The following is a 27,274-nucleotide window of genomic DNA, read 5'->3' on the forward strand; positions in this document are numbered from 1 at the left end:
AGATTCATACAGGTGCTTGTGGTTGAAAGGAATGACAAAATCAGAGGGTCTGCAAAAACTTAGAAACTTTTATTAGTAAATTATATACTTGGTATAGAAATTGGTACATTAGTCCTTGACCTAATATAAGCACATGGGAGTGGTTCTGGATAAAAGGGATGGAGTGAAAGGGAAAAGACAGAGATAAATTAATTGAAGAGGGGAAGAGAGAAAGAAGAAAGGGAGAAAGAGAGATCACCATTCATGCCTCTGGCATCAATCAAGCTGCCTAGGCGTCCAGAGTCCTGGGGGCACTGCCTGGGCCTGGATGTGGGGGTACTGTTTTATAGATAAGCTTTCCTTGCCCTGGAGAAATTTTGCACTTTCTATGTAAATTAGTTGCCATGCACAGTCTGTTCTTTACACTGCTGTGGAAATGGCTCAGAGGGCTTTGGGGGTCTTTGGTGGTCTTGTTTCCCCTATACAGTCTGTGCCTGCTTCTCCACCTCATTTCTCTGTGCTGTACTGAGCTGTGCTTATCTCCAGGAGGTAGATCAAAGACCTTTGTCCCAGAAAAGTGCTGTCCTACCTCTTTACGGCCCCTTGTCCAGTCACATCTTGTTCTTTCTCACAGCATATTATTGCCAACAGTCCTTGGCTGCTGTTACCTAAAGTCCTTGGTGCCACAGCCACCCTGCTATTGGTGTTTCAGACATACACACTAGCTCTTATCTTGTGGGATTCTACAGATGCCAACATAGTTATCTTCAAATTCTGAATAATATTTCTGGCTATACTATGACTTTTATTTCTGACTGTTGAATAGCCTTAACCCTTTGTAGAAAATAACCAATCTTCATCCACATCCTTCTACTAGTGAAAACAGTTTTTAATGTGTATTTTCATATAACTGATGCCTCTAAAGGTATTTTGAAATTCCTTTGGGAACAACAGTTTAATTACATTTCATTTTTTTATTTGATGTGTGTTCTCTTACTGGTAACTATTAGTTTATTTGAACTTTGCAATAACATGCAGAAACTTGCTATGATTTAAGAACTATGACTGTCAGGATTTCACAATAGGTTTTGGAACAGCTTGTCTTGTGAGAGCAGACTCTTCTTTCTGTTGTACCATATATGTACAAATCCAAAACAGTGGTTTTGAGTGGGTTGCATGCTTTTTTACTCCTTTCATTCTCATTGACCTCAGTGGATATTTTTACACACAAAATTGTAATTTAGCTGTTCAAATAAAAGAAAATATTTTAATGTTAGCACATGAAACTATTTAGTGAATCTGTTAAATCTCTTCAGTCCTCTCTAGCCTGAGTTTAAAATGTTGGAGTGATAGCCCTTGGTCACAATATTGCTCAGGACTGAAAGAAAACAAAAGGAAGACTGACAGGGTGTGAAGTATGATGTCACCTGTAATGTGTTATTTGCTGGTCCTGGTATTTACTGTTGGTTATTAGAGAGCCTAGCTGAAAAAAATGAAATGTTATTCATGTGGAGGATAAAAATTGCCAACTTTGATCTTGGTTTTTCCACTAAGTTCAGTTTATACCCAATACAGGAAATAAAGACAATGAAGAAAAAATTGAATGAGCTGTGTATAGACTTTAACAAAAACCTGAATGAGGAAAACACATTTCTGGTATTTTCTAAGGAAGAACTTGGTGAGTATGATGCTTGCTTATTTCTGTTTTTTCAACCTTCCAGTTTTATTGGAATAACTGATTTTTTGAATGATGGTTAGATCAAATGAAATTCTGACTGTTTTTTCCCAGTCTTTTCTGTTTCCTTTTTAGTACTTCTCCAGAATAAATTCAGTTATCTTTTGCAGGTGTTCATGATATCTTCATACATTTGTGCTTCCTGAGGTTTTTTGCCTTGAATCAAGTTAGAATGTTGGTCCTACTTCCTTTAGCATGACTTTACTCTGTTCCTTTTCTCAATTATCATCAAGCAATCACCTGTGTAATTATTGGAAAAGCTTTTTTAGTCCTACAATAAAGTTTAACTAATTCAGTAATTTAAACCAAGCTAGAGATTTCATGTGACAGAGAATTTGGGGATTCATTATCTCAAAGGCATCAAATAAAATGTGCTCTAATAACAGATATTTTTTTTCTCTTATTTAGTTTTTATCTGGTGGTCTTATGTGTATTTCTGTTATGCTCTCAGGTGTTTCCAACTTTTGTTTTGTTTGGTGGAATTTGAAAAAGTTTTAGCAAATCGTAAAAAGAGGGGTATTTCTGATGTCAAAGTATATTGCAGCAAAACAAGTGCAACAGTCTGACATAAACAGGGGGCAGTAGATAATTTTGGTAAAAATTGTTTATTAAATTGTGTTCTATAGATGGCCTTCCTGATGACTTTATTAACAGTTTAGAGAAGACTGAGAAAGACAAATATAAAATTACCTTAAAGTATCCCCACTATTTTCCTGTAATGAAGAAGTGCTGCATTTCAGAGACCAGGAGAAAAATGGAATCTGCCTTTAACTCTAGATGCAAAGAGGTATGTTGTGTACTGGTTGTTCTACAGTGCAGTGGCAGAGTTGAAATAGGAGCTAGGCATTCAAATGTTAGGTTTGAGCTTTGCACATTATAGAGTAATTTGAAATCAAAACTTATCACCATGATCTTTAACAATGCCTTCCTCCAATTTATTCTGATATACTTCTGAGACCTTAGAAGTTGACAATCTGCCTCTGTGTGCGTATTTGTATGTATCTTAATGTTCAAGTGGTTCTGTTAATAGACATGGGGTTTTGATGTCCTGTGAAATTTCCCTACAGTGTTCTGCAGATGCTTACAGACACTTTCTTCACAGAAAAGGATGTCTGATTGTGGCTTCTGTTGCCCTTTGGGATTCTTCAGAATAGAGAGTGGTTATTTAAGTACAGGTTTTAATTATAAACACAGATGATTAAATGTTAAATCCAACAGATTGCATATGTGCAGAACTAGACAGGTACAAAATAAAAAAAAGCATTGCAAGATAGAGGATATGTCATGCAGACAATTGTACCAACCATGCATTAGAGAGCAATAGCAGAGTTGATATTTTGTGCTTGAAATGCTTGGAAGTGTGATGAAAACATGATAAGATAAAATGGCATCAGGAACTGAACACTGCAGGTCAACACACATAAAGAAATTTAATGACAAAACTGCGTGACAGTCTTTCAATCTAGTGTTTGGGGTTTTTTTTTCCCTCTGACAAATCACACTTTTCCAAAACTAGAGGTTTACTCAGTTATGTTTTCCGGTTCTTGAGGATTCCTCAACACATTTAGGTCAGGTTCTGGGGGTGTCTGTTTCAGATCTTTCCCTGACTGCTATTGTTAGAGTGGCAAAAGAGGAAAATTTTGCAAACCAGCTTTGAATGTTGCATAGTAATAAGCAATCTGTCTTCATCACTAGCAAGCAATTAAGCTTGTGCTGCCAGAAATTTCCTTATTGTCTTTCACTTGTAAATGATTGATAAAGGAATTAAGCTCTTCACAACCTGAAAGAAAATGGTGTATATTTTGATTAACTAAAAAAGATAAGTTGTTACAATAAGGAGTGTAATGAATAAGGGCGACTAGAAAACCAGCTACCTGCAAACTCTGAGAAGAAGCATTCCAAGAATCTAGCTAAACTTAGGTTAGATTTTAATCTAAAAGTGTTTATTTGAAATATTTTCTATTACATAGGATTACAGATATTATTGAGATAATTGTTTTGTTAATATGTGTTTTCTGGTTTCATTTTACAAATTTGCCTACTTTCTCTTTTAGGAAAACACAAAAATTCTGCAGCAGTTGCTTCCACTAAGGGCAAAAGTAGCAGAGCTTCTTGGTTATAACACACATGCCAGCTTTGTCCTGGAGGTAAACACTGCCAAGAGCACAGATAACGTAACAACCTTCTTAGGTTTGTTCACATTTATAAGCAATACTTGTATATTTAATGTAGTAACATGTTCCCTCTGCCAAGATGAATTTAAATACATAACTGGGTCACAGCACCCATGACATTTAGTCAGAAAAGGAATTCTGTTGCCTCTGTTCTGGCATATATATATTTTAGATCATAAATGAAGTTGTTCCAAATTGGGAAGCACAAGGCAAATTCTGAGAATAACTGTTTTGTGACAGTCAGTATAAGCAAGTGATTAAACCTTTCTCTGACCCAAAATGCAGTTACCCTAATTTAGAACCAGAGTAACATGTGCAGCTTAAGCAAGTTTATCAGTTCAAGAGGCTGCATCAGAATTGCAGCTTTTTGTTCCCGATTTTTTTTTAATCTGTAGTTTTGGTGTCTTTTTCTGGTACAGCTACATTAAGTATGGCAAAATCTTACTGTATGAGATGATGCAACTTCCATGAGCTGAATTAAAAAATTATTTTTGGAGTGATGGATTAAGTCTGGAATTTAAAAGCCCTGTAATGGAATTTGATCTGAAAACAGAGATATCTTGAACATTTTAAACATAGCAGTTTATGAATGAGTTTGAAGTCACCCTGTTGATATCAGTGGACTCTTGGATGTAGAGTTAGTCTCTGCTTCCTGATAGCTCCACTGAATAGTATGTCTTCCTTTATTACTGTGTCCTAACACCAATTAGGAGTGTATATGGATGTGTTATATAAGTAAGCCCCCACAAATAAATCAGTACAAAAATAAGGTGTATTTGCAAGTGGTGAGGTGTTTTTGTTTATGCTTCAATAAAGATGTTCAAGTGCTCCTCTTTCTAAACCCGTAATTCTGTTGCATTTCTCCTGAAATGTTCCTTCATGGGATCAGATCCATATTTGGCAATACCAATTTTCAGTATACTTGGCAATTAAATACTTAGGTTTAATTTATTATTAAATGTTAGGGTTTTTAAATGTACTTGAAGTATTTTTGACTTTCTTTGTTATATTATTGTAATTTTGAAGCTGACACAAATAAGTTAGCATATCATGCTTCATGATCATTCTCACAGAGGGAGAATATGCATCAAATTAATTGTCACTTTTTATTTAGTTATTTCAATGTATCTTCAGCTACAAGCATGACAATGTGTTTTTATCTATTTTGTTTGTATATAATCATGTTTTAAACCAAATGTTCATAAGCTGATCTTACGTCTGGGAAGAAGAGTATTCTCTCTTATGACATTCTGAATTTAGCACAGTACAAGTTGCAAACAGTATTTCAAGCATACAAATGCATTTAGTGTGTTACAGTCTTCCTAGAAACATGAGTAGCAATTCCCTAATTTTATACTGTACATATCAACAATGAACATCACTGTGAATTCTTAATGAAAAAAGTTTCTGATAAACCAGAAATAATTACAAGAGAATAAGTACAGAATGTACTGTATGGAAGTGTCAGCAAGCTTAAATATTTTATATTCAATATGTCTGCTTCCAAGGAAAGTATATTGGAAATAATTTGAATCTTAGACTTGAATATCCAGAAGCTTTGCTAGTGTAGAAGCCAGCCATCCTATAGGCAAGAATTCTTGGGTCTCTTGGACTTTTTATAGGGCTTTAACTAGAAGTATTGAATTTTGTGTTGCACTTCCTTCCAGTAACTAACAATAGTTGTAGTCTTTGGCTGTTGCTAAGAAATGTATGAGGAATACTGGGATTATATGACATAAAATCAAAGGATTTAAGCATAAGTATCTAGTGTTACTTTACATTTATGATGGCTTGGCAAAAGTCTAAATTTACCTAAACCCTTCACACCAGTCTTTGGCCTACATGGAATCTACTGTATCATTTATAGTATGCCTGCAATTAAGACTTCTTGGGACCTAAGAAAACAGATGTTGCTTGTTGGTGGTGAATGAATGGGAAACACCCATTTTATAGAATTTTTATTTTTATATTTATTTTATAGAAATAGATAAGGAACATGGAAGTTGACTCCAAGCCAATCTTTCTTTCAGATGATTTGAGTAAAAAGCTAAAGCCTTTGGTTGAGGAAGAAAGACAATTCATTCTAGATCTGAAGAAGAAGGAATGTAAAGAAAGAAACTTTGACTATGATGGAAGAATCAATGCATGGGATCTTCATTATTATATGAGCAAAACTGAAGAGCTGAAGTACACCATAGATCAAGAAAAACTGAAGGAGTACTTCCCAATTGAGGCCGTTACAGAAGGCTTACTGAATATTTACCAGACGTTGTTGGGACTTGAATTTGAGCAAATAGAAAGTGCTCATGTTTGGCACGACAGTGTTACTCTTTATACAGTAAAGGATAAATCAACAGGAGAAATGCTAGGTCAGTTCTATTTGGATCTTTACCCCAGGTAATGACTTACTTTTTTGCTTACATGTTTAAAACAGAATTTTTCTTAATGGGTTGCTGCTTGTTTAATTAAAATTAAATACATTTGGAAGTAAATATATGTTCCACTGACAAGATTAATACTGTGTTCATTAAGTTGTCCTCTTGACTGTACTCAGGTTTTTTTACACTTTTTAAGTACTTCCATATTTCTTGCTTATATTCACTTTTATGAAGCATTGCTACTTCATATTTTTGGTAGTACTCCCCTCTAGTCAGTTGTCCGTAATTTTTTTCATCTATGAACTTTTCTCCTTCCTAGCTTACTACTGAGTCTTAGTTTTTATTTCTTTTGAAGTATTAGTGCAGCCTGCCCAGATCAGTTATATTCCGTCTGCTAAGAGTTCCTAGTTTCTCCCAGTTCCTCTTTACACTTAGTGTATTTTCTACCCTGTTGTCCAGATTGATTAATCAAATAGATCATTATCAAGAATAGATTCATGTTGAGCACACATTCATATTTACTTCCATGTTGATCCCTGATGCTCTCCAGCTGTCTTTGTGGCTATTTACAGTATCATCTGTGTTTTGTCAAAGATTAGGAGACTAGACTGGTTTGACAGGATTTATTCTGGGCTAGTATTCTTTGGCTATTTGTAGCTGGTTTTTTGTTTGCTTTGGTATAGGATTTTTTAGATTAGTATTTATCCTTTTATAAATTTTCTGGCATTCTTTTTTAATATAAGTTGATCTAAGGTTTTCTGGCCTAAGAAAATTAGGGTATGCAATATATATAGTAGTACATAATTTTTTATTTTTATGGTAACATAGCTATCTCTTTCACCTGTTTACCTGCTTCCACCTTTATGTATCTCATGCATTTATAATATATATATGTATATATATTATGTATATAATGCACTGAGGGTGTGTGTCAGTATACTCCTCTGACTTAATCTGAGTATTTAACTGAATAGTTTAGGGCAAAATTTTCAAAGTAATTTTTCTTTAAACTCTTGCATCACAGTGAAAATGCAGTTTACTGTATTCTTTTGTCTCCTGTAATAAAAAAAAATTGCATCAGTGAACAGAACCTAGTTCTTCCTGTTGCAGTAGCAGTTTAAAACACAACTGGCTTCTGAAGTATATATACATTCAGCTTCTCAGTGAAAAAGAGATTCTTTTAAGTGCTGCTGGGAATCTTGAAATGTTCTGATTTCAGTATGAGAGTAGAAGGGGCTTTTTTTTCCCCTTGTGCTCCTAACTTATTGAGTCTTAGAAGTCATGGAAAGATGTACATTTTTTGTGTAAAACCTTGTGTACAGACACTGATTGTCCCTGTTCTTGAATAGGCTTCACCATTCTGGTGAGCAGGCTTGTGGTTTGAAGATAGTATCTGATGTATTTTCTTACACAGAGAGGGAAAGTATGGGCATGCAGCCTGCTTTGGTCTACAACCCGGCTGTCTTCTCTCTGATGGCAGCAGATTGATGTCTGTAGCTGCTCTGGTAACCAATTTCACAAAGCCAGCATCGGATCGTCCATCATTGCTGCGACATGATGAAGTAAAGACTTACTTCCATGAATTTGGTCACGTAATGCATCAGATATGTGCACAGGTTAGTGATGTTTCCACTCCAATGTAAGATTTATTTCTTTCTCCACTGTCTCAAAGCAAGGTATAGTTCTGTTTTGTTGGTTTCTAAGTTTTGTAAAGCACATATGCAGAGTTCTAGTTATTTTTTTGAAGCATTAGGTTGGTTTTAGTTTTAGTATTTATTTAAGACTGAAGCAATAAATACACCATTTTATGAAAAACATTTTTGTAGGAACATGTACATTTGCATTTGCATCTTGCAGGAGTCTATTCACTCATCCCAGGTACAAGTAATGTGAAGAAGATACTCAGTCATGGCTTTGTTCAGACAGCTGTTTATTGCTTCTAGTTTTGTAAAGGTATGGTATTAGAAACCAGGTATTAGAAATAAAATAATGCTGCTATACCTAGGAATGAAAATAATTTCCAAAGCTAGATGACCTGAAGCATTTTGGCTTTTAGTACTGTTGAGACCTATTACTCTTGACATCACAAGCATAAAACAGATCTTGCCTAAGCTATTATATTTTTTCATATCTGACAAGTTAGGTTTATTGCAGTGACCAGAAAGAACTGAAGGTAGTTTCAGGTTTTCCATCAAGGTACTGATAAAGTTGTTAAATTTCTGTTTTCATTTTTACTTACATGTAAAATTGATAATGCCGGATGATAAATTTATTATTAGCCTAATGAAAATTTTATATTTCAGGAAGAGATGAGTGTTAGTATTCACACACCAAAAAATTCACATCATTAATTACAAATCCAGATTTTGTGTAGCACTTCCTTCATCTTAAGTATAAACAAATACAAAATAATAACATCAAGGAAAAATTACCTACATGAGGTTTTAATTCTTGACAATGATCCTAGAGACTGGGACTGCAGAATAAAGAAACAACATTATCACAAAAACTTATATATTAAATCCAGAGTTAATAATTGCTTAGATATTTTTGAATCATCTTAAAGGTAAAAATATAATTATTATTTTATCATCTTCACCCTGTGATAAGTGTTTCTGGTATCAAAAACTGAGGCATAAAACCTAGGCAATATAGGTGTTTATAAGTGTAACACATTTGGCATTGGTGTAAAATGGTACAAAACTGACTGCAACATTTTGACAGCCAGTGAGGGTGTGCCTCAGTGTTCTGGAGTCCATTCAGGGCGGCTGAAGTCAACAATTCCAATGCCTATGTACTTCATTTGCTCTGGAATTGCCTGTTTTCCAGTTGTCTCTTGCACTACTCTGGTGTTTTCTGTGTACCAAGTTACTATGCTCACTTCTCCTGTATTGTAGCTATTTGTAAGTAGCTATTTGCATGCAAACTTGCTAGTCCCACATAAGAGCATCCATATATTCCCTGGAATTCATGTGTACAAAGCAGTGTCTTGTTTCATATGAGGATTTGTTTAGGCATGTTAAGACCTTGCAGTTAAATGCTATGCAAAGATGAGGCTGGGAGGAATTTGTGAGCTGCTAGTGAAGGTCTGATTATGTAATATACTGGAAAAGTGAGATACAGTGTTGGAGAGTGAGATCAGGGCACGGTGGCAATTTGTTGGTGTTGTTCAGGGAGCGCTCTTGAAGTAACTTGTACCAAATATCTTGATGTTTTTTGTTAGTGTAGTTCCCTTGGGTATGGATAAAGGAAGATATCTGAAGGCCACTTGCTTTTTGCTCTAGCCACTTCTATCACCATTTCTCCCCTGAAGCTGGTGCTTCCTAGCTTTTCTTCAGAGCTGCTATTCAGCAAAGACAGTAAGAAGGGCCAGTCTACAACTATGGATTTGAGCAGCCTACAAGAGTAGAGGAAAGTTTTACTCCTTTTGCATTGTACTTCTGAAGACATGAGAGGAAGACATATGTATGTGACACAGATGTCAGTTCAAGGTTATGTCGTGTACTATACATGCTTTCTTTTGTAATCCTGCAAGAAATTTCAAAAGCCTGTATTTCTGTAAGGATCTATTTCCCAGCAGAGGATGGGGTATAAGAATAACAACAGCTCTTAGAGAGGACAACAGAAAACTCTTTTTCTTTTAGCACCTAAAATGTTTTGTTAGTATGTTGATGAGAAGGAAAAGAATTAAAATTGGGCTGGCAAGAGGAGGTAGACTTATTACAAGACAAGGATGGAGTGATGGTAGGAAGGCTCTGCAGAGGATCTGGGCAGGCTGGATCATGGGCTGAGGCCAATGGTGTGAGGTTCTACAAGGCCCAGTGCTGGGTCCTGCCCTTGGGTCACAACAGCCCCAGGCAGCTCCACAGGCTGGGGCAGAGTGGCTGGAAAGGACCTGGGGGTGCTGGTGACAGTGGCTGGACATGAGCCAGGTGTGCCCAGGTGGCCAAGAAGGCCAATGGCATCCTGGCCTGGATCAGCAATGGTGTGGCAGCAGGACCAGGGCAGGGATTGTCCCCCTGTGCTGGGCACTGGTGAGGCCACACCTCAAATCCTGTGCCAGGTTCTGGGCCCTCAGATCAGGAAGGACATTGAGCTGCTGGAGCGTGTCTGGAAAAAGGCAACAAGGCTGGGGAAGTGTCTGGAGCACAAGTCCAATGAGAAGCAGCTGAGGGAGCTTTTCTCCAGTTCAGTTTAGCCTGGAGAAAAGGATGCTCAGGGGGACCTTATTGCTCTTTACAACTGCCTGAAAAGAGGTTGTAGCCAGATGGGGGCCAGCTCCTTCTCCCAGGCAGTCAATGACAGGACAAGGAAATGGCTCAAGTTGCACCTGGGGAGATTTAGATTGGATATTAGTATTTTTTTTTCTCTGAAAGAGTTGTAAATCTTTGAAATGGCCTGCCCAGGGAAATGGCAGAGAAATTTAATTTTAAAAGTATTACTATTATTGGTCTGTTCAAATTATTCCTTTTCCTGTGATTTATACTGAAATTTTGGCATCTGAAATATTATATTCTGCTAAAAATCTTGGCTTCTGTTTTAATTTAATTCAATGACTTTTTTTTCCCCAGACTGACTTTGCAAGGTTTAGTGGAACTAATGTGGAAACAGACTTTGTAGAGGTACCTTCACAAATGTTTGAGAACTGGGTGTGGGAAAAAGAACCACTACAACAGATGTCAAGACATTATAAAGATGCAACCCATGTTGGAGACACTCTCCTGGAGAAACTTGCTGCCTCTAGACTTGCTAATACAGGTATCTCGCTGCCTTTTCTCCCCACAGTATACATATAAACGTATGTAATTAGAAAAGCTGACAAACATAAGAAGCCTATTAAATTTCTTCTGTGTGTACACTTACCTCTGTCCTTCTGGGTTTATTTGTGTGGGTACCCCACTAAAAAAGGCTGTGGTGATGGATAGAACTCTTTGCAGGAACAGTAGAGCTCTAATTTTTCAGGCCACCTACCTTTCCTATCCATGTACATTTTTACCTGTAAACGTTTTTCATTTAAAATTGATGGTGTGGGTGGTAGCTGGAGGATGGTAGTCTGTTGTAGTCTGGTGTGGTTTTTGTGGTTTTTTTAGTCTTAAATGTACTCTAGAACAGGCACTGTGGAAGACACCATATACCTACACATATTGTCTACATTTGATTTGCATGCACACTTAACAGATATGGAAGTTACTTGCAAATTTATTGAACAGACATAACATGTCGCAGACAGCATTATTGTAGACCTAACACATATCTCCAAACTAAGACTGTAATCTCATGTCATTACCTACCATGTCATTACTATTCTATCACTCCCAATTCATCCTTAATCTACTCCTGTTTATTTTGTACTGCTTTTCCTGAACAAGGAATCTTTGTCCTTGCAGCTTGCACATGCTGCATAAGCATTTTGTCTGAGTAAAGGTTCATATCTTGTAGCTTCTTCAAAAAAGCTTAAATTAAAATTTGCTTTTAAAATATCTGCTTTATTTTAGTTTCGATCTATGAGTAATATTCAAGAAGAGGAGGCTTAGTGTGATAATTCCTTTATAAAAACTATGCTTTTCAACTCTTTGTAAGTGGAGTAATTCAGATGTACATGATATAACTTCAAAATTCTAATAATTTACTGTGCATGTTGAGATCTTTGAAGGAAAGATGCGAATGAAACTCCAGCTATTTTGATACTGGTTAATTAAATATTTTTGCCCAATTAGGCCTTCTAACCCTCCGTCAGATTGTTTTGAGCAAAGTTGACCAGGCACTGCATACAAAGCTGTCTGTTGACCCAGCAGATGAATATGCTAAATACTCTATGGAGATTCTAGGAATTCCTGCCACCCCAGGTATGTCAGTATGAAGCTTTTAACAGCATGCCCAAATGGTTCAATTTAACATGCCTTTCTTTCCCAATAATGCTTGGCATACAAAAAACAGGGCTGTTGATGGGATAATCTACTTTATGAAGCTGCAATAATTATTTTTAAAATTTGGGTGGTCTTAATGATCACTTCTGAAGGAAGGTTCTGAAGGCAAATATGAAACTTAGCCTTTTACAGGATACAGTTTAGAGTGACATGATCTGAATTCCACTTTAGATGTTCTGTCACATCTGTGTTGGATGTACAAATAGGCTAAAATGGGAAATTGAATTTCCTTTGTTTTTAATAGACTATATTCAATAATTTGAGGCATACTCAGACCCTTTATGCTAAAGGTTTCAAAGTAGTTGATGTGAATTCCTTATTAATTTATTGTTGAAGTACTGGATGCATCAAAGAAATAACTGAATTTGATTTCAATAACTTGATGTTAATCTACTTTTCAAGGAACAAACATGCCAGCTACTTTTGGACATTTGGCAGGTGGTTATGATGGTCAGTACTATGGTTACCTGTGGAGCGAGGTGTTTTCCATGGATATCTTTTATAGCTGCTTTAAGCAAGAAGGAATAATGAATCCAAAGGTAAATGGTGAATACTTTTTGATAAACTTTTCTGTTGCACTTTGTCTCTGAAACCACATTTATTGCCATCATGATCCCTAAGTATAATGTCTCAAGTACCTGTCAAGTTCAGATCGACAACAAAAAAGGTGTAAAAATAACTTTAAGAAAACCATTTTAAAATTTCCAAGAGCACTTGAATTTTAATGTAGTTCTTACATCACCATATATTTAATACTATAGTACTTTTGAGATGCTGGCTTGCCTTGTCTAATGCCTCCATCTGAATGAAAAAACATTCCTCCATTACAAGAGCAGATGCATGTTCATATGCTGTGATACCTGTATGATAGTGGTGCTCTGTTTCTTTTACATTTCTTTTACATTTCTTTTACATTTCCCTTACATTCAGTGTACCTCAACAATATGGCTTTTTTATGTAGTTACTATTTAGAAAAAGGAATTTATTTTGTGGTTTCTGTGTCACAACACAAGGTCCATTGTGAAGTCCAAATCATTAAGAGGGTCTAGATTTACTGGGTCTTTTTTTCCCTAGAGTAGTCTCTTCTGCCTCCAGCAGAGAAAAAGGATAATTAGTGATGTGGTTAGTAGTCCTGCCAGTTCTAGCGATTTTTTTTTCAGATTATAGTACTAGACTTGAGTTGAGGTGCTGCAGATGATATAGAGGAGTTCTGTCATGGGAAAGACCTTTTGGGTTTCCTCATCTTCTTAACTGTGTTCTTGATTCAGCTGCCAGCACAAGTTCTTCCTTTTGATAGAAGTGCACAAGAGAGAAATAAAGAAAAGAATAGAAAATGCATGGCTGTCATTTTCCTCTCCTGGAATTTGCCTTCTTTCCTTCCTGTACTTGTCACAGTAACTAGAACCTATAGAACTGTCCATCTCTCTAGAGGATGGAGGCAGTAAACAAGATTGCATTTTGATCTGGACAAAAAGGAGAGTTGAAAGAGATTTGGGATGGGGTAGGACTGTGAAACTGAGGCAGTGGTTAAGCCAACAAAGTCCAAAAGTGGTTTTATGAAGAAAAGCAGTCAACTTCACAGTTTGAGAGAAGTGACATAGGGTTTGAAGGTTAAGATTGACCTTGAAGGGATAGGGATTCATGACAGGTACATCTGAGAATAAACATAACTACTTATTTATTGGGAATATCATCACTCATAAATAAGAGCAGTAGAGAAGAAATGTCAAGTTAAATGAGTAAATAAAATAACTTTTGATGGAATGTTGTTCATATTGATCTTAAAAATGGTATTTCAGGAGGGGTCAGACTTGCTGGCTTTTATAACTGCTAGCATTTGGGACGGACAGCTAAGGATGCTGGTGCCAAACTTGTGGAACTTTGTGTCAGTTTTTTTTCTGGCATGCCCATATCCCTCCAGTGCCATCACCCTTTTGTTCCATCAGTTTTACTCTCTGCTCTCAAAAGTCTGATTTAAGTGACTGTATAGTCAAAATCCTAAGATATAGTTTGGCAAAATGGCTGTGTTACCTTTACTTCTTCTGAGGAATGTCTTTTATTCTGATTTTTTGCTGAGAATTTTTGTTTTCTTTCCCTGTGTATGGGAGGCTTTGAGAATAATTTAATTATGCTAAAACTGAATATTTTTGTGGAAGAGCTGAAAGACAGCTTGTGCCTCTTTTATTGTGAAGCCTAAGCCTCTTTTGTTCTGCCAGACTAAGAACTGAGGCAGAAAGATGATTATTTATGTGTGTCACTCAGTCTCTGGCATATGTGCTCACAAACACTTTCTGTGAATGCTGATATAACTTCAGGGATAGCTGTGGATATTTTTCTCTCCCTCTTCAAAGCTATCTTTTCAAATTAGTTATCTTTTAACCCAAATAAGTATGATAGCATCCTACAAGATGAGACAAACATTTTTTAATAAACAAATCCTAGGTACCAGTATGCTTTTTGTAGTTACTCCTACTCCATTATATCTAGATTTAGACTAGTCTTCTGAACAGCAGAAAAGGAAAATGGTTAATGTATTCTGACTAGACCTTATAGAAAGTTGGCTTACTTCCATTTTGAATTAAACCTCTCCACCTGGTTTGAGCAAAAGTTATACAACCTAATTTCACAGATTGACTGTATTAAAATTATTTCACAAACAATTAATTCTATCTTAATTGGTAGCAAACCTCCTCAGCTACATCTTTTGTTTTCTTAAGTATCGGTAGTTTTTGTTTCCTAGCAACATATGGGACAAAATTACATGAGAAGAAGAAACTAAAGGAAAAATCCTAACCCCCAACAAGTCATGAAGAAGCAATGTGTTCTTGTTGAGTTGCAGGAGAAGTGTGTGCATATACACAGATTAAAAGGAAAAACATTGTCTTCTTCAGTATCAGAAGCATTTGGGATGTGCGCATGCAAAATAACATTTTCTCATTTGTAGTCATGTCTCAAGTCCAGAATTCTCGAGATATATACATTCCTTAAGATACAACTTTTTGTTAAGAAATTCCTCATTACTTGTTTTCTCAGAAGCTTCATTTATTTTTTGAAAGGAATCCATTTTTTCCTGAAGCAAAAATGTTTCTTCCTGAAATTAAAATCTGAGTTAAGCCTCATTTTCTGTAAAATAGTGTCATAGGTGTGTTAGATATGTTTGTATGTATGATATGTACAACTGTGTATATTATATAGGTGTAAGTGCCATGCCATTTCACAATGTCTTATCTCATTCCACCTGTCTTATCTCTGAAGTATCATCTCCATTATCCAAACAGAGATTCAAGAAAGAGAAATCATCAGTTAGAGAAAGAAAGTTGGGTTCCCTCTTCCTGCCTGTCAGTCACAGGGGTAATCCTTCACTGAAGATTTTGAGGAGGTTGTGTGTTTGTTATGCTTTATAGAATGTCTTCAGACAAGTTGTGATTATAGCTTCAAATACAGTGTAAAACCAGAAGACACATAATTTCTTTAGAACTGGTCAAATTTCTGCTCTACTGAGTTCTTCCCAGATCTAAATTATACTTGTGATATATCCTGGTATATCCTAATTTGGTACTAGGAAAAACTGGAAGGAGGAAAGCTGTTTCATCATGAATGAATTCTTAAATATGTAACAAATACAGAAATAGGGGCAGTGAGCAAGATAAGAAGTACTAACATTCTGCTTTATCTTCTGTCAGGCTGGGATGAAATACAGAAACCTCATTTTGAAACCTGGAGGATCTTTGGATGGAATGGATATGCTACAAAATTTCTTGGAGCGTAAACCAAGCCAGAGGGCTTTCCTATTGAGTAAGGGATTACATGTTCAGTGAAGTTATGATTCTTTTGTAAAGGCATATAAGTATGGAATCCTCTGGAAATGTCAGTGTATTTCACATTTTAGCAATGTATCACTCCAGGGAAACTGGGTCATTTTTTGATGATTTTTTAAATTGTATAAATAAAAATGTGACTTTTAAAACAAAATTTCATAGAATTACAAAATTCAACTTTGGGGGAAAAAATTCTGAGATGTGCAGAAGCTAAGGAGATTAGATGCTAATTTTAAAAAATTTTTATGAAGTAATACTAATTATTACTAATCAATATGAGGACTTACTGCCATGTTTTTCTTTTAAAAGATGCACTTGATTTACATCTTGTGGATTAATTTTAAAACTGAAGGGGATAAAAGGAATACAACCAGCAATAAAGGAAACAGATTCATTCTTATTCTCTATTCTCTATTGTATTGATGGTTCACCAGTGTCTGTTGGATAGGAAGTGTGTTTGATTTTGTCACTGTTTGAATTCAGTCCGGCTGCCTGACAAATTTCAAGACTGAGAACCTGCCTCAGATACCTTTACAGCAGAGGTTTTGTGTGGTACTTTTAGACCTAATTCAGATGCATGTTAAATTTTTGTACCATTTATTTACTTACAAAGTATAACTAAAAAGGAAAAAATCAGCCAAACTTGGTGACTTTTGCAGGTATTCCACTACTCTTTCTGTTAATGACCCAAATCAGGTCTTTGTTTTCCAAATTATATCAACACTAGCATTGAAATACTGCACTTGAGCAGTTTTAATGGCTTCACTTAATTTCTTAAGTATTTTGAGATGCAAATAAGGAAGAAGGAAGATATACCTGACAGGAATGATAAAAGCCAGTTCAAAGCTTTCCTGTTCCTTTGCAGTGTGGCATGCAAGAGATGCTACAAAAAAAGTGCATTAGATTCAATTATTTCAGCTGTGAGAGTGTGAAAGTAATCAAGGAATTACTCTGCAGTTTTTCTGCAAAATCAGGAAAAATTAGTCTTACAAGCCAACTCTACACCATCCAAATAAAGCTGTTAATCCAAGTGCACTTTTCTTGTCTTAGGTACCATATCTTACTGTGGTTTTACTATCACAGCATGTATATGAACAGCTTCTAAATTTTATTTACTAGCCAATACATTTTAGACATTAATTCACAGTTGTAAACATGGTAAGGGTCTATAGTTTTTTGCTCAACAGTGAGATAAGAAAATGTGCCTGGTCAACTCAAAAGACTTCAGCAAAAGAAAACCGATATACTTTGGGTCAAAGCTGTCCATTTTTTCTAGGGGAAAAAGCCTGAAATTGGGATTGTTCTCACAATTTGTGAGCATTTCTCGAAGTGAGAAACTTTACTTTTTGCATTTTGTTTTCTACTAAAGCATTGAAACTGGAGAGTTATAAATTAGCTTAAATAGTTTCTGAAATGGAAAATCTGAATGGATTTATCTTTTAACTGCACTGGTTAGATGTGAGGAATTGTAACTATCTGTAGCCAAAACAGATTAACTCTAGTCTGTCCAGACCACATAATTAAGTCAAATATAATTCTTATAGTCAGTTAAAATTTTTAGACCACAGTTTTGCTGGGCCATATAAAGACAATACATGGATATCACATGTGAGAACATCTTGAACAGTATTTAGTATGGCCAGAAGAGAAAGCTGAGAAAACTGATGGATGCAAGATTATTCCAAAACCTTTGAATATTGCCTTGATTGATTTCCCTTACATTCTCTTGCTTTCAGTATGTTGCTGTCTTTTTATGCATGCTTAAAATTCTTGTGATTCTTATTAACATGGCTTTTTCTTTCACATTGTAATGATAGCTCTGAAGAATGAAAACATTGTAAAAAATATACTAAGTGATACTTTCCCGAAATGAATCTGCAAATCTAAGCAATGGAACCTTTATTAAGAAAAAAACACAGTTTTTATTTTACAGTTGGTAGGCAGATTTCCACATGAGGGAGACCTTTCTCTGCATAAATCAGCAGTCTTGACTTAAGGTAGATAATTGTAAGTAGAGTAATTATAGGCAAAAATACATGGTGATAAAAAGTCATGTGATTTAAAAGTTAGCTTTAGAACAGTACCGATGGTAATTATGACAATTTAATTGACTTTTTCATTTCCTGACTCTTTAGTGTGTGTGCTTGTATGTTGTACAATGTTGAGTAACCAAGATACTGAAGTGCGGGAGAATGTCTGCTATTACTTGTGTGTGGAAATGCCTGCATGATTGTACAGTTATGTTAACAGCAAATAGATATCCATGTGTGTAGGGAGGAAAAAACTAAACCATATTGTAACCACAAATGGCAGTGTTATGTTCTATGTCTGTTCCCAAAGAATAGGATTTACTGTAATTTGTTTTTGTACAAGCCAGTTCCTTCTCAGGCAGTAATTAAGTCAGATCAGCCTATGGCTAACACTGCACTCAACAGAAAAGACTAATGGGTATATTCTGAAGTGCTTATGAAAATCTTGATGTGGTAACATATCAGACTTGTCTGCTAAGTTTTATATTTGCATCCTGGAGCCTTCTGAATTAAACTGGGGTTGGATTAAATTACTTTTTTTCTTCCAACTAAAACTTACTCTATGATTCTATTATATTGATGTTCACGTTTTTATTCTAAATATGTGATTTTGGAATGGAAAAGTAACCTGGTTTCTGTTTTTGCACCTGTCTATAACAGGCATAAGACTGTAAAGGAAAAACTTTCTCTGACACTATTCTAAGGCTGTGACATGGAGTCCTCCAATAAAACAGGGAATACTTCTGCTTTGCAAACATGAGTTGATGACCTTGACACTGCCAGAAACAATCACATACATGAAATCATGCCAAAACATAGGTATCTGACAAAGCCTAGCCTGTTCTAGAGCTGCTAGACCCAGGCTTCCTCTGAATTGAATTTCAAAATGATGAAAGCCTGAGTTTATTCCAACCCAACTTTAAGTATTCACTATAATAAATGAGGAAGTAATTTGTAGGTTTTTTTCTGTAACAGATGGCTTTTAAAGTTAGTAGCGTATCTTCTTAAAATTTCACTGTGTTTAGGATTATTATTTTCTTGTATTAGAAATTTAGATTGGACTTTGGCTTCACAACAAAGGCTTCACAGGAAAGGGTAAAATCAGGGACTCAGGAGAGAGTGCCTATTATCCACTGAGCAAGGGATAACAGGCAATGGCTTTCTCTTTCTGTTGCTTCTTTGTAAAGGACAAAATGGTTTGAGCATCTAGCTGGGTTACAAGATGGCCAAGTGATGGCTTTAGCAGCTGCTACTGCCTACTTGTCTGACAGAGGTTCAGCATGTATGCTTTTTCTGGATTGCCTGCAAGTCATGTGGTAATTCTTACATAAATGGTAAAAACAGTCTGAGTAAGAGATTTAAACTTTCCTCTCTGAGATGTGGTGGCTATTAGTTATTACACGTCTCTCTGAAAAAATGAAACAATATCCAAATACCTTTTGGAGGTAGTGCAAGGTAGTTGAGTTAAATGGAGATTCGTGGAGGGGTTTTCAAGAAGCATAAGAGCTGTTTGCATGATAACTGATTACTGATAGGGGTTAGAGAGGCTAAACATCAGCTCGTTATGTGGTACCGAAAAAGCAAGGAAAGCAGTTAGGTGGAATGATGAAGTTGGAGAATGGTGTTTTGACAATAGCTGTAGAAGGGTTGAAGTGGATGTCAGAGGCAGATAACAGGAAGAAGACTAACTTGATGTATAGTGATTTCTGAAAGGCTGTTTAAATGTTTTTCATTGTTTTATGAATTAGAAACAAGACGTGTTTTTCTAGGAATGAATTTGTTCTTACTTGCAAGCCAAAGAACATGAGACTGGCTTGTTACTTAAGAACTTGACTTCTTCCTGATATCTGGAGATTAACTTTTTTTTTTTTGCCACTATTTTCTTCATTAATATATTTTAAATAATACATCCTTATGGTGGAAGGAAAAAAGTTTTTGGGGAAGTTCAGTTTGTGGGGTGTGTGCCAGGAATCCTGTATAGCTAATCATCACTGGCGTGTGAAAAGTGTAGATGATACTAAAGATGCAGTCCCAAACAGCAGTCAATCTATTTTAGACCTCATTAGAATAGATACAGACAAATTAAGTAAATGAATTGGAAGTAAGTGGTTGCCTAGAAACCAAGAATCGTGACCTAATTTTGTTCAGTATTGTTAACAGAGACTCAAACAATACTTGCTTGCTTTATACTACTGATGAATTGAAAAGGTTAAAAATCTCAGTGTTAAAAGAATCAAGGAGTAAAATTATTGGGAAAAAAAATTGTGAACAAAAAGTTGTATGTCTTTGAGATTCAGCTGGCCAAAATCCCACAATTTCACAACTTAAAAATCCTTGAAAAATTCGAAGAACCAATCTGGTCACCAGTAAAAACAGCATTTAAAAATAAACAAAACAGAAGTGTGTGGTCAGAAGTAGGAAATAGTTATAAAATGAGGAATTTTAAAGTGTTAAAAATTATAAAGAAGGCTAAGACTGTCAAGGCAAAGAAAAATGGATGAAAGCATTATAGCAAATAATAGGTTATAACGTAATGTGTTAAAAACAAATAAATGCCACTTGTATTACAGACCCTTCAGTTGATGGAAATGCTAATATGGCAAATGATAACCAAGACGGTTTTTAATTCAGTTCCTCTTCTGCATTTACAAAGAAGCGAGTGATGTAATAATGTCATGTGAAAACAATGGGGTACTTTCCAGTCTATTAAGTGAGGAGCATATTAAGCAATATCTACTAAGAATAATCACTGTGGCATGAGTAGAGTTGGATAACTTGTACCCTCCAAGCAAACAAGAATTAGTGGGAGGAAGTTTTTCCCAGTGCTATTAATTTTGGGGTAACTGGACATATGTCATTATACTAAAACGCTGCTAATGAGTTCTAGTCTTAAAAACCAAATAAGCAACTATTTGTCACATAGATTGAAATCCAACTTCAGTGAAACAGCAGGAAGCATAAATATTGTTCTGTCACTGAAGAGCTATCAGTGACTATAATTTATAGAGCGCAACTGATTTTATGGAAAACAAGTTTTTTCAGACAAGTCTGATTTAGTCATTCTTGGCCATTACAACCCTGTTGAGGGCAATTGTAGATTTATGTATTTGATTTAGTGCTGCATATTTTCATTTACAATAAGACTATATGATATCAATAGAGGTTTTATAAAATGGATTAGGAACAGCTAACTGTTGGGAGTATTTGTTGGCATAGAATTACCACTGAAAAAGGTACAGTGGTCTAAGTACTTCACGCATCACACAGGAATGTAAAAATATAAAACAATAATATAAAATCACTGGTGATAGAATTTGTAAGAAATTGACCAAAAAAAACAGTCACAATAAATTGTCTAGATTGTTTGAAAACTTTTGGCATTTTGATGTACCATGAGCAAATGAAGGTGCAGCATGCCTATAGCAACTACAATGTAGATTAAAACTAAAGCTTGGATGACTGTATCCTGTAAATTCATTACTTCTGAAAGTATCTGGAGGCTAGTTACAGTAGCCAGTTCAATCAGAATTGTTAGGAGACTGTAGCAACAAATGGTTAGACAACCTCATGATGGGTGAGCATGAAAATACTGTGTAGAAACAAGTACCTTCTGCATACCATTGCAGTAAAATGGGCAAAGCAATTGCATAAAATTTTGGTGGCTTGATTTTTAACTGGGGCTAGTAAGCCTTGTTATTCCAAATAAACACAGATGGTTCTAGATGTAGAAGAATAAAGTTAAGCTGTGGAACTCCTTGCCAAGGATAGTGTAGAGGTGGTAGTTTTATATTAGCTCAAAATAAAACTCAACACAATCCAGTCTTAGAAGAGAAGCCAGTGGAGGGTGTGTAAAAAAATAAAACCTTTTTCATCTTAGGAAAGACCTTGCTTAAGTTGGCAGTGGAAAGAAGAATATCCAAGATTTTAACATGTATTGCAGTCCTATTTGCATTTCTTTTGGGCATCTGCTTTTAGCCACTGCTGGAGATAGGCTACTGTATCGAAGGAACCCACTGCTTGATCTAGTATGAAGACTGGAGAAAGAGCGAAAGATGACTTTTAGTCTCTGGGTATCACCATCACATATTAAAGACTCCTTAGTAGGAGAATGTCAGCCAGAAGCTAAGCCAAGTCAATTCAAAGAGAAAATAACCGCATTTTTAATAGCGAAGACGAGTCACAAACTTTGTGAGCAGTTTGTCCCAATAGTTAGTCTGTTCTTAATGTCTTTAAGTCAAGACAAGTGAAACATCTTCTAGGTTCACCAAACACAGTGATTTAGATTTCATTCATTGTAACAGGGTGAAGCAGAATGGCTGGTATTATACAAATCAGATTGATTTCATTTTTCCTTTTAAAATAAATCATATGTTAGCAAAAACATTTGTTGCATGTTTATGTGGGGAAGAAGTGTAAAACCACCCAATGTCATTCAATGTCAAAGACTTATTGCCTTCTAAACTACTAATGGAAAGTAAAAGCAAGTGGAAAAAGTACTTCTAAATGAAGTAAACATTTTAACCTGAAACAGTTTTCTTTAACTGCATGATTGTGGGATATCCAAACTTTTACAAGACAAATTAGCAGACAGATGCTTTTCTACATGACAGAAGTTAAATCCATCCTTTGATTTCACGTTGAAGAAGGCCATATTTTTTCTCTGTAGAAGGCAGAAACTGAGTAGTATTCCAAACTTATTGTTACAAATAGGATTTTTGAGTAGCCCAAGTTAGCTTTTCTTCATTGTGTTGTTCCCCTTGAATTTCCAGATTGTGGTTAGATTGACTTCTTAAGATAACTTCTTTTTTGCAGAGCTGAAATCATCTGGTTGGTCTCACTGTAGACCCAAAACATATCCTCTCCCTTACCTCTCCACTGAAGTGTTGCTGTCCTTAGGAATTTCGTCAACACATTATCTGAGATGTATACTTTAAACTTGGGAGAAACACTTAAAAATACAAAGAAATACAAAGAACTGAGCAATTTGTATTTCTCCTTTTATTAAATTCTTTATTTGTTAAGAACAACTCATGATCCAACATTCAAGATAAGTTACTACCAAAATCTAACAAAAGATCAGAAATCTAATCAGAATTTTACAGCCACATAATGTATTACATGTTACAAGTATTGTAAGTCACAGAAGTTTTTTGCAACTACTTGATTCTATGAACATGAAAGAGATTTGGCCTAAAGCATTAATGAGAAATGTCTCAAAGCACACATTGTATTTTAAGAGCATGCACTGAAAGGAACACATATTTTCCACCTTGGTAACTTTTTAAAAGTGTGTGTTTGTATTTTAAATTTAGTCAAGAAGTAAGACTTTCATCCTATTGAAAATTCAGAATTAAGACCCAGAGAGACAAAAGGGTTTAAATCAGCTATCTGTAAGATGTTAATTAATATAGTGCAATTAAACTTAATAGCATTAATAGCATTTTTCTTTTATGTTTAAATTTTATTTTTATACAAAAATGTTCACATTCTCTACAGATAAGAAAAATCATCCAACACTGAGAGGTGTTATAGATAAGCTGTGCTTATCTATATATATATACATGCTCACATTATGAATGTGGTTTTTTTGCCCAAGTGTGTTTATGTCTTATCTATTTCTACAGCAAGCATGGTAAACCCTAGATAAGCCCAGCCACAGGCCCCTTCACTATTTCTAATGAAACTTAGTGCCCAAGGGAAAGATTCAACAGGTGTGAATCTGCACAGAAAAAAAACATCTCTGAAGATAATCAGACTTACTGACAAATAAACTTATTTTTTCTTTCGTTTTCTCTATGCACTTTGCTCTGCTGAAGACATGCAGCAGTACCCTTAACCTGAAGAGGGACCATCTGTTCCGGATGGCTTTTTAGAACTTAACCACTTCAGTCCTTGGTAGAAGTGTGTATTAAGTTTGACATGGCTGGCTTTCCTTTCTGTCTCTTTCCTTAGGAATTACATTGAGTTTGGTTGATTTATGGAAGTTGCTTAAATCACAAATTAGCCCTTCTCTCATGCCATCAGGGATCCACTATGATCAGTTCTTAGCACAGCTGTACCCAGAAACCTGCATGGCTTGAAGACAAGAGAAGTTACATAGAAATAGATTCAGTTTACTCTGAATAGAAAGATAACATGATATCTGGGTTGGAATGCAGTTAATCAGGTCTTTTCGGACAAAACTTAAGGTAGGGGGGTGTGATACTTAATTAACATAAATGTAGTGTACAAGGGTAAGCTTAATGTGGTAAAAAAATTATATGTTAGAAAAGTGATTGTTCCCCCAAAGATGTGTGAAAAGGAAATTCAGGACCCCTTATGAGAGGTATGATCTGTAAAGAAACGAAGAAACAAACAACCAAACCCCATCTTAATTTTTTACAGAAGACTAATGGTGATCACTGAGAAAACACAGAGGACTGGCTAATGCATTTCAAGACTTACCTAGGTTCGCAGGAAAAGAGATTTTCATTGCATGGCAAAACCTAGTTAGTTCAATCATATAACTGTTTCTCAAGAACTTTGTCCTAGACAGAAGGAGATATACTATGAAACCATTCATAGATTTCAGGGCAGGAAAGTCAGTCTCGAGTGCAAGATCCTACCCGAGTTCTTCAAAAGCATATCTAAAGCCTGAGCATTGCATATTCTCAAATTGTAACAAGTGTCCAGGCTAGAATGGCAGAAGTTATGTTTCTTAATCATGTATTATCTTCTTAATGGGTAAATACCCACTGAGAACTACAAGGGCATTTTCCAGGTGCGCAGAGATATGGTTTTAGTGGCAGGAGCTCAGCTTTAGTTGAAATTGGCCAGAGATGTCAAAAAGCACAAGCAAGCCTTCTTCAGGTACTTAAAAAGGAAGCAGAAACAGAAAAAAATACTGGTCTGCTATTAAACAGGAAAGGTGAATCAGTCACCAACAGCTCTGAAAAGGTAGAGGTTCTCAACAGTTTATTCACCTCTGTGCTTACCGGCCCTGCTGGGCCCCAGGTGCTGGGAATAAAAACCCAGGCTGATGTGAACACAGATCTGCTGTCAGTGAAGAAGAGCTGATGTGTGACCTGTTGCTGGAGCTTGACCTATATGACTTGAGGCCTCTCTCCATAATCTTTGGGAGGTTGTGTAGATCAAGGAATGTTGCAGGAGACTGGAAGAAGGCTCATGTCACCCCCACCTGCAAGAAGAGCTTAAAGGAGGATCCTGGAAAACATGGAGACATCCATTTTGGCAGCCCCTGGGAAGGTTAAGGAATGAATCCTCCTGGGGGCTATCACATGCCAGGTGAAGCGCATGACTGGGAGGAGCCAGCAGGGATTCCCCAGGGGCAAACCTGCTGGCAAACCTGGTTGCGTTCTATGACACAGTAACCTTCCTAGTTGCTGCTGGGTGAGAGGTAGAGGTGGACATTGCTTGCCTGGATTTCTCCAAAGCTTTCAGCGTTGCTTCCCACAGCCTCCTTGTGCAGAAGCTGATGTGTTATGGCCTGGACAAGGGGTCCGCAGGGTGACCTGGCTGACCCAGGGCAGTGGTCGATCGCTTCTCTTCAAATTGACAGCCTGGCACAAGGGCTGTTCCCAGGGACTGATGCTGGGCCCAGCACTGTTTATTTTTCTGAGTGATCTAGAAGATGGGATCAAGTGTATCCTGGTGCAGTTTTCCAATAATAATATGCTGGTCGAGGAAGCGTGTGCTTGTGAAGGGAGAGCCACCCCGCAGAAAGACCTGGATAAGCTGCAGTAGTGGGCTGATGAGAACATTGTGAAGTTCAGCGAGGCCAAGTGTAAGGTTTTGCACCTGGAGAAGCAAAACCTTAGTCCAGGAGTGCAGCAGAGACAGGGATCCACGCAGCTTGGGAGCAGCTCTGTGGAAGGGGCCGGGTGCTCCTGGTGGATCAGCTCCATGGGAGTGCCCAGTGAGCTCCTGCAGCACAGGAAGGGAGCAGCTCCTGCTGGCCCCAACAAGAGCCTCACCAGCAGAGATGAAGTCCTTATCCCACCCACACAGGGCCTGTCAGGCCACACCGGCAATGCCGGGTCCGGCTCTGGCCCCGATGCACAGCACAGCTGGGGACAGGCTGGGGAGGCCCAGAGGAGGGACACAAAGGCTGTCCAGGCTGGGAAGCCTGGCAGTGAGGAATGGCTGAGGGAGCTGCGTTTGTTCAGCCTTGGGCCTTGAGGTATTAGGGGAGATTTTATCCCTATGTTCCAGTGTTTAAAGGGTGGCTACAGAGAAGATGGAGATTTACAAGGAATCACATGGGAAAGAGGAGAGGTAATGAGAAGTTACTCCTGAAGACATTCCAATTTGACAGAACAGGAAAGCTTTTCTCAATTATAACAATTGGCAGTTGGAATATTTCCTCAGGGAAGTGTGAACTCTGCAACTTTGGACACTTTTAAGATCCAGCTGGACACAGTGCTGGGTCATCTTGCTTAGATCATGCTTTTACAACAAAATGTTGAACCAGGTGATCCTTGGTGTCCCCCTTCCAGTCTGGTGTTCTATGATTTTTAAGTATCTTGAAATAAGAAGGTAGCTGACAGGGATCTGAGACACGGATTGTTTCTGCAGCAGAAAGAGTGCCATTTCTTCTTGGTTTGGAATAGGTGACAGGGTAGCTTCATGTTTTCAAGTTTTTTGTGCTTTTGACATTCCACACTGAAGAAGAGACTACAACTATCTCAAAACAAAAAGAGGAAAAGAGACAATTCAAGCTGCTTCGACTGCTTCCTGGGCTGGAGAAACATCAGTGAGTAGAAATTCTGCTTGCCTGATACATGTATTTTGTTAATTTGAGCTCTGTTCTCAAATTCAGCACATTGCTTAGGAAGTTGCACAGGTGTGATTCCTTAAGCCATTGCAGAATGCTTTTCCAAATAAATCTCCCATATGTATGTTAGAGTAGCATGTGTTTAGTTATCAACAAAATTCCTTAAATAATATTATTGAAAAATTTATATTAGTGTTGCTAAACCACACCTGTAACAAAAATTAAGCTTCTCTAGATTACTCAGGATAAGAAAGATTTTTCAGTTGCTGATATAATTTTCCAGTGCAACTTTAATTAAAATAGAAAGTGGCATTGGAAATATAAAAATACTGCTGACTTCATTAAAAAGAACTTCCAGTTTGTGCAGAAGCGCTATATTAGGAACATAGAATTTAACATAAAAATAAAAGATTAATTCAGGCATCAGCAGAATTGGAAATTTCAGAAGAAAAACTTCAGA

The 27,274-nt window shown here is 36.6% G+C and overlaps 1 protein-coding gene across 8 annotated transcripts in view; it reads left to right on the top strand.

Moving 5' to 3' along the window:
* NLN (neurolysin) overlaps positions 1–18,617 on the top strand; it is a 37,095-nt gene extending 18,478 nt beyond the window's left edge. For all 8 annotated transcript variants that reach the window (XM_021534387.4, XM_077790113.2, XM_031507263.3 and 5 more), the window contains exons 5-13: positions 1,555–1,657; positions 2,341–2,501; positions 3,769–3,904; positions 5,919–6,285; positions 7,681–7,882; positions 10,838–11,024; positions 11,984–12,112; positions 12,596–12,732; positions 15,877–18,617. In XM_021534387.4, coding sequence (XP_021390062.1) covers positions 1,555–1,657; positions 2,341–2,501; positions 3,769–3,904; positions 5,919–6,285; positions 7,681–7,882; positions 10,838–11,024; positions 11,984–12,112; positions 12,596–12,732; positions 15,877–16,011 — 1,557 coding nt within the window. In that variant the 3' untranslated portion in view covers positions 16,012–18,617. The remainder of the gene's footprint in view (positions 1–1,554; positions 1,658–2,340; positions 2,502–3,768; positions 3,905–5,918; positions 6,286–7,680; positions 7,883–10,837; positions 11,025–11,983; positions 12,113–12,595; positions 12,733–15,876) is intronic.
* Positions 18,618–27,274: the final 8,657 nt, after the last annotated feature.

Source organism: Lonchura striata, chromosome Z, assembly GCF_050655825.1.
Source record: "Lonchura striata isolate lonStrDom1 chromosome Z, ASM5065582v1, whole genome shotgun sequence".
Lineage (NCBI taxonomy): Eukaryota > Metazoa > Chordata > Aves > Passeriformes > Estrildidae > Lonchura > Lonchura striata.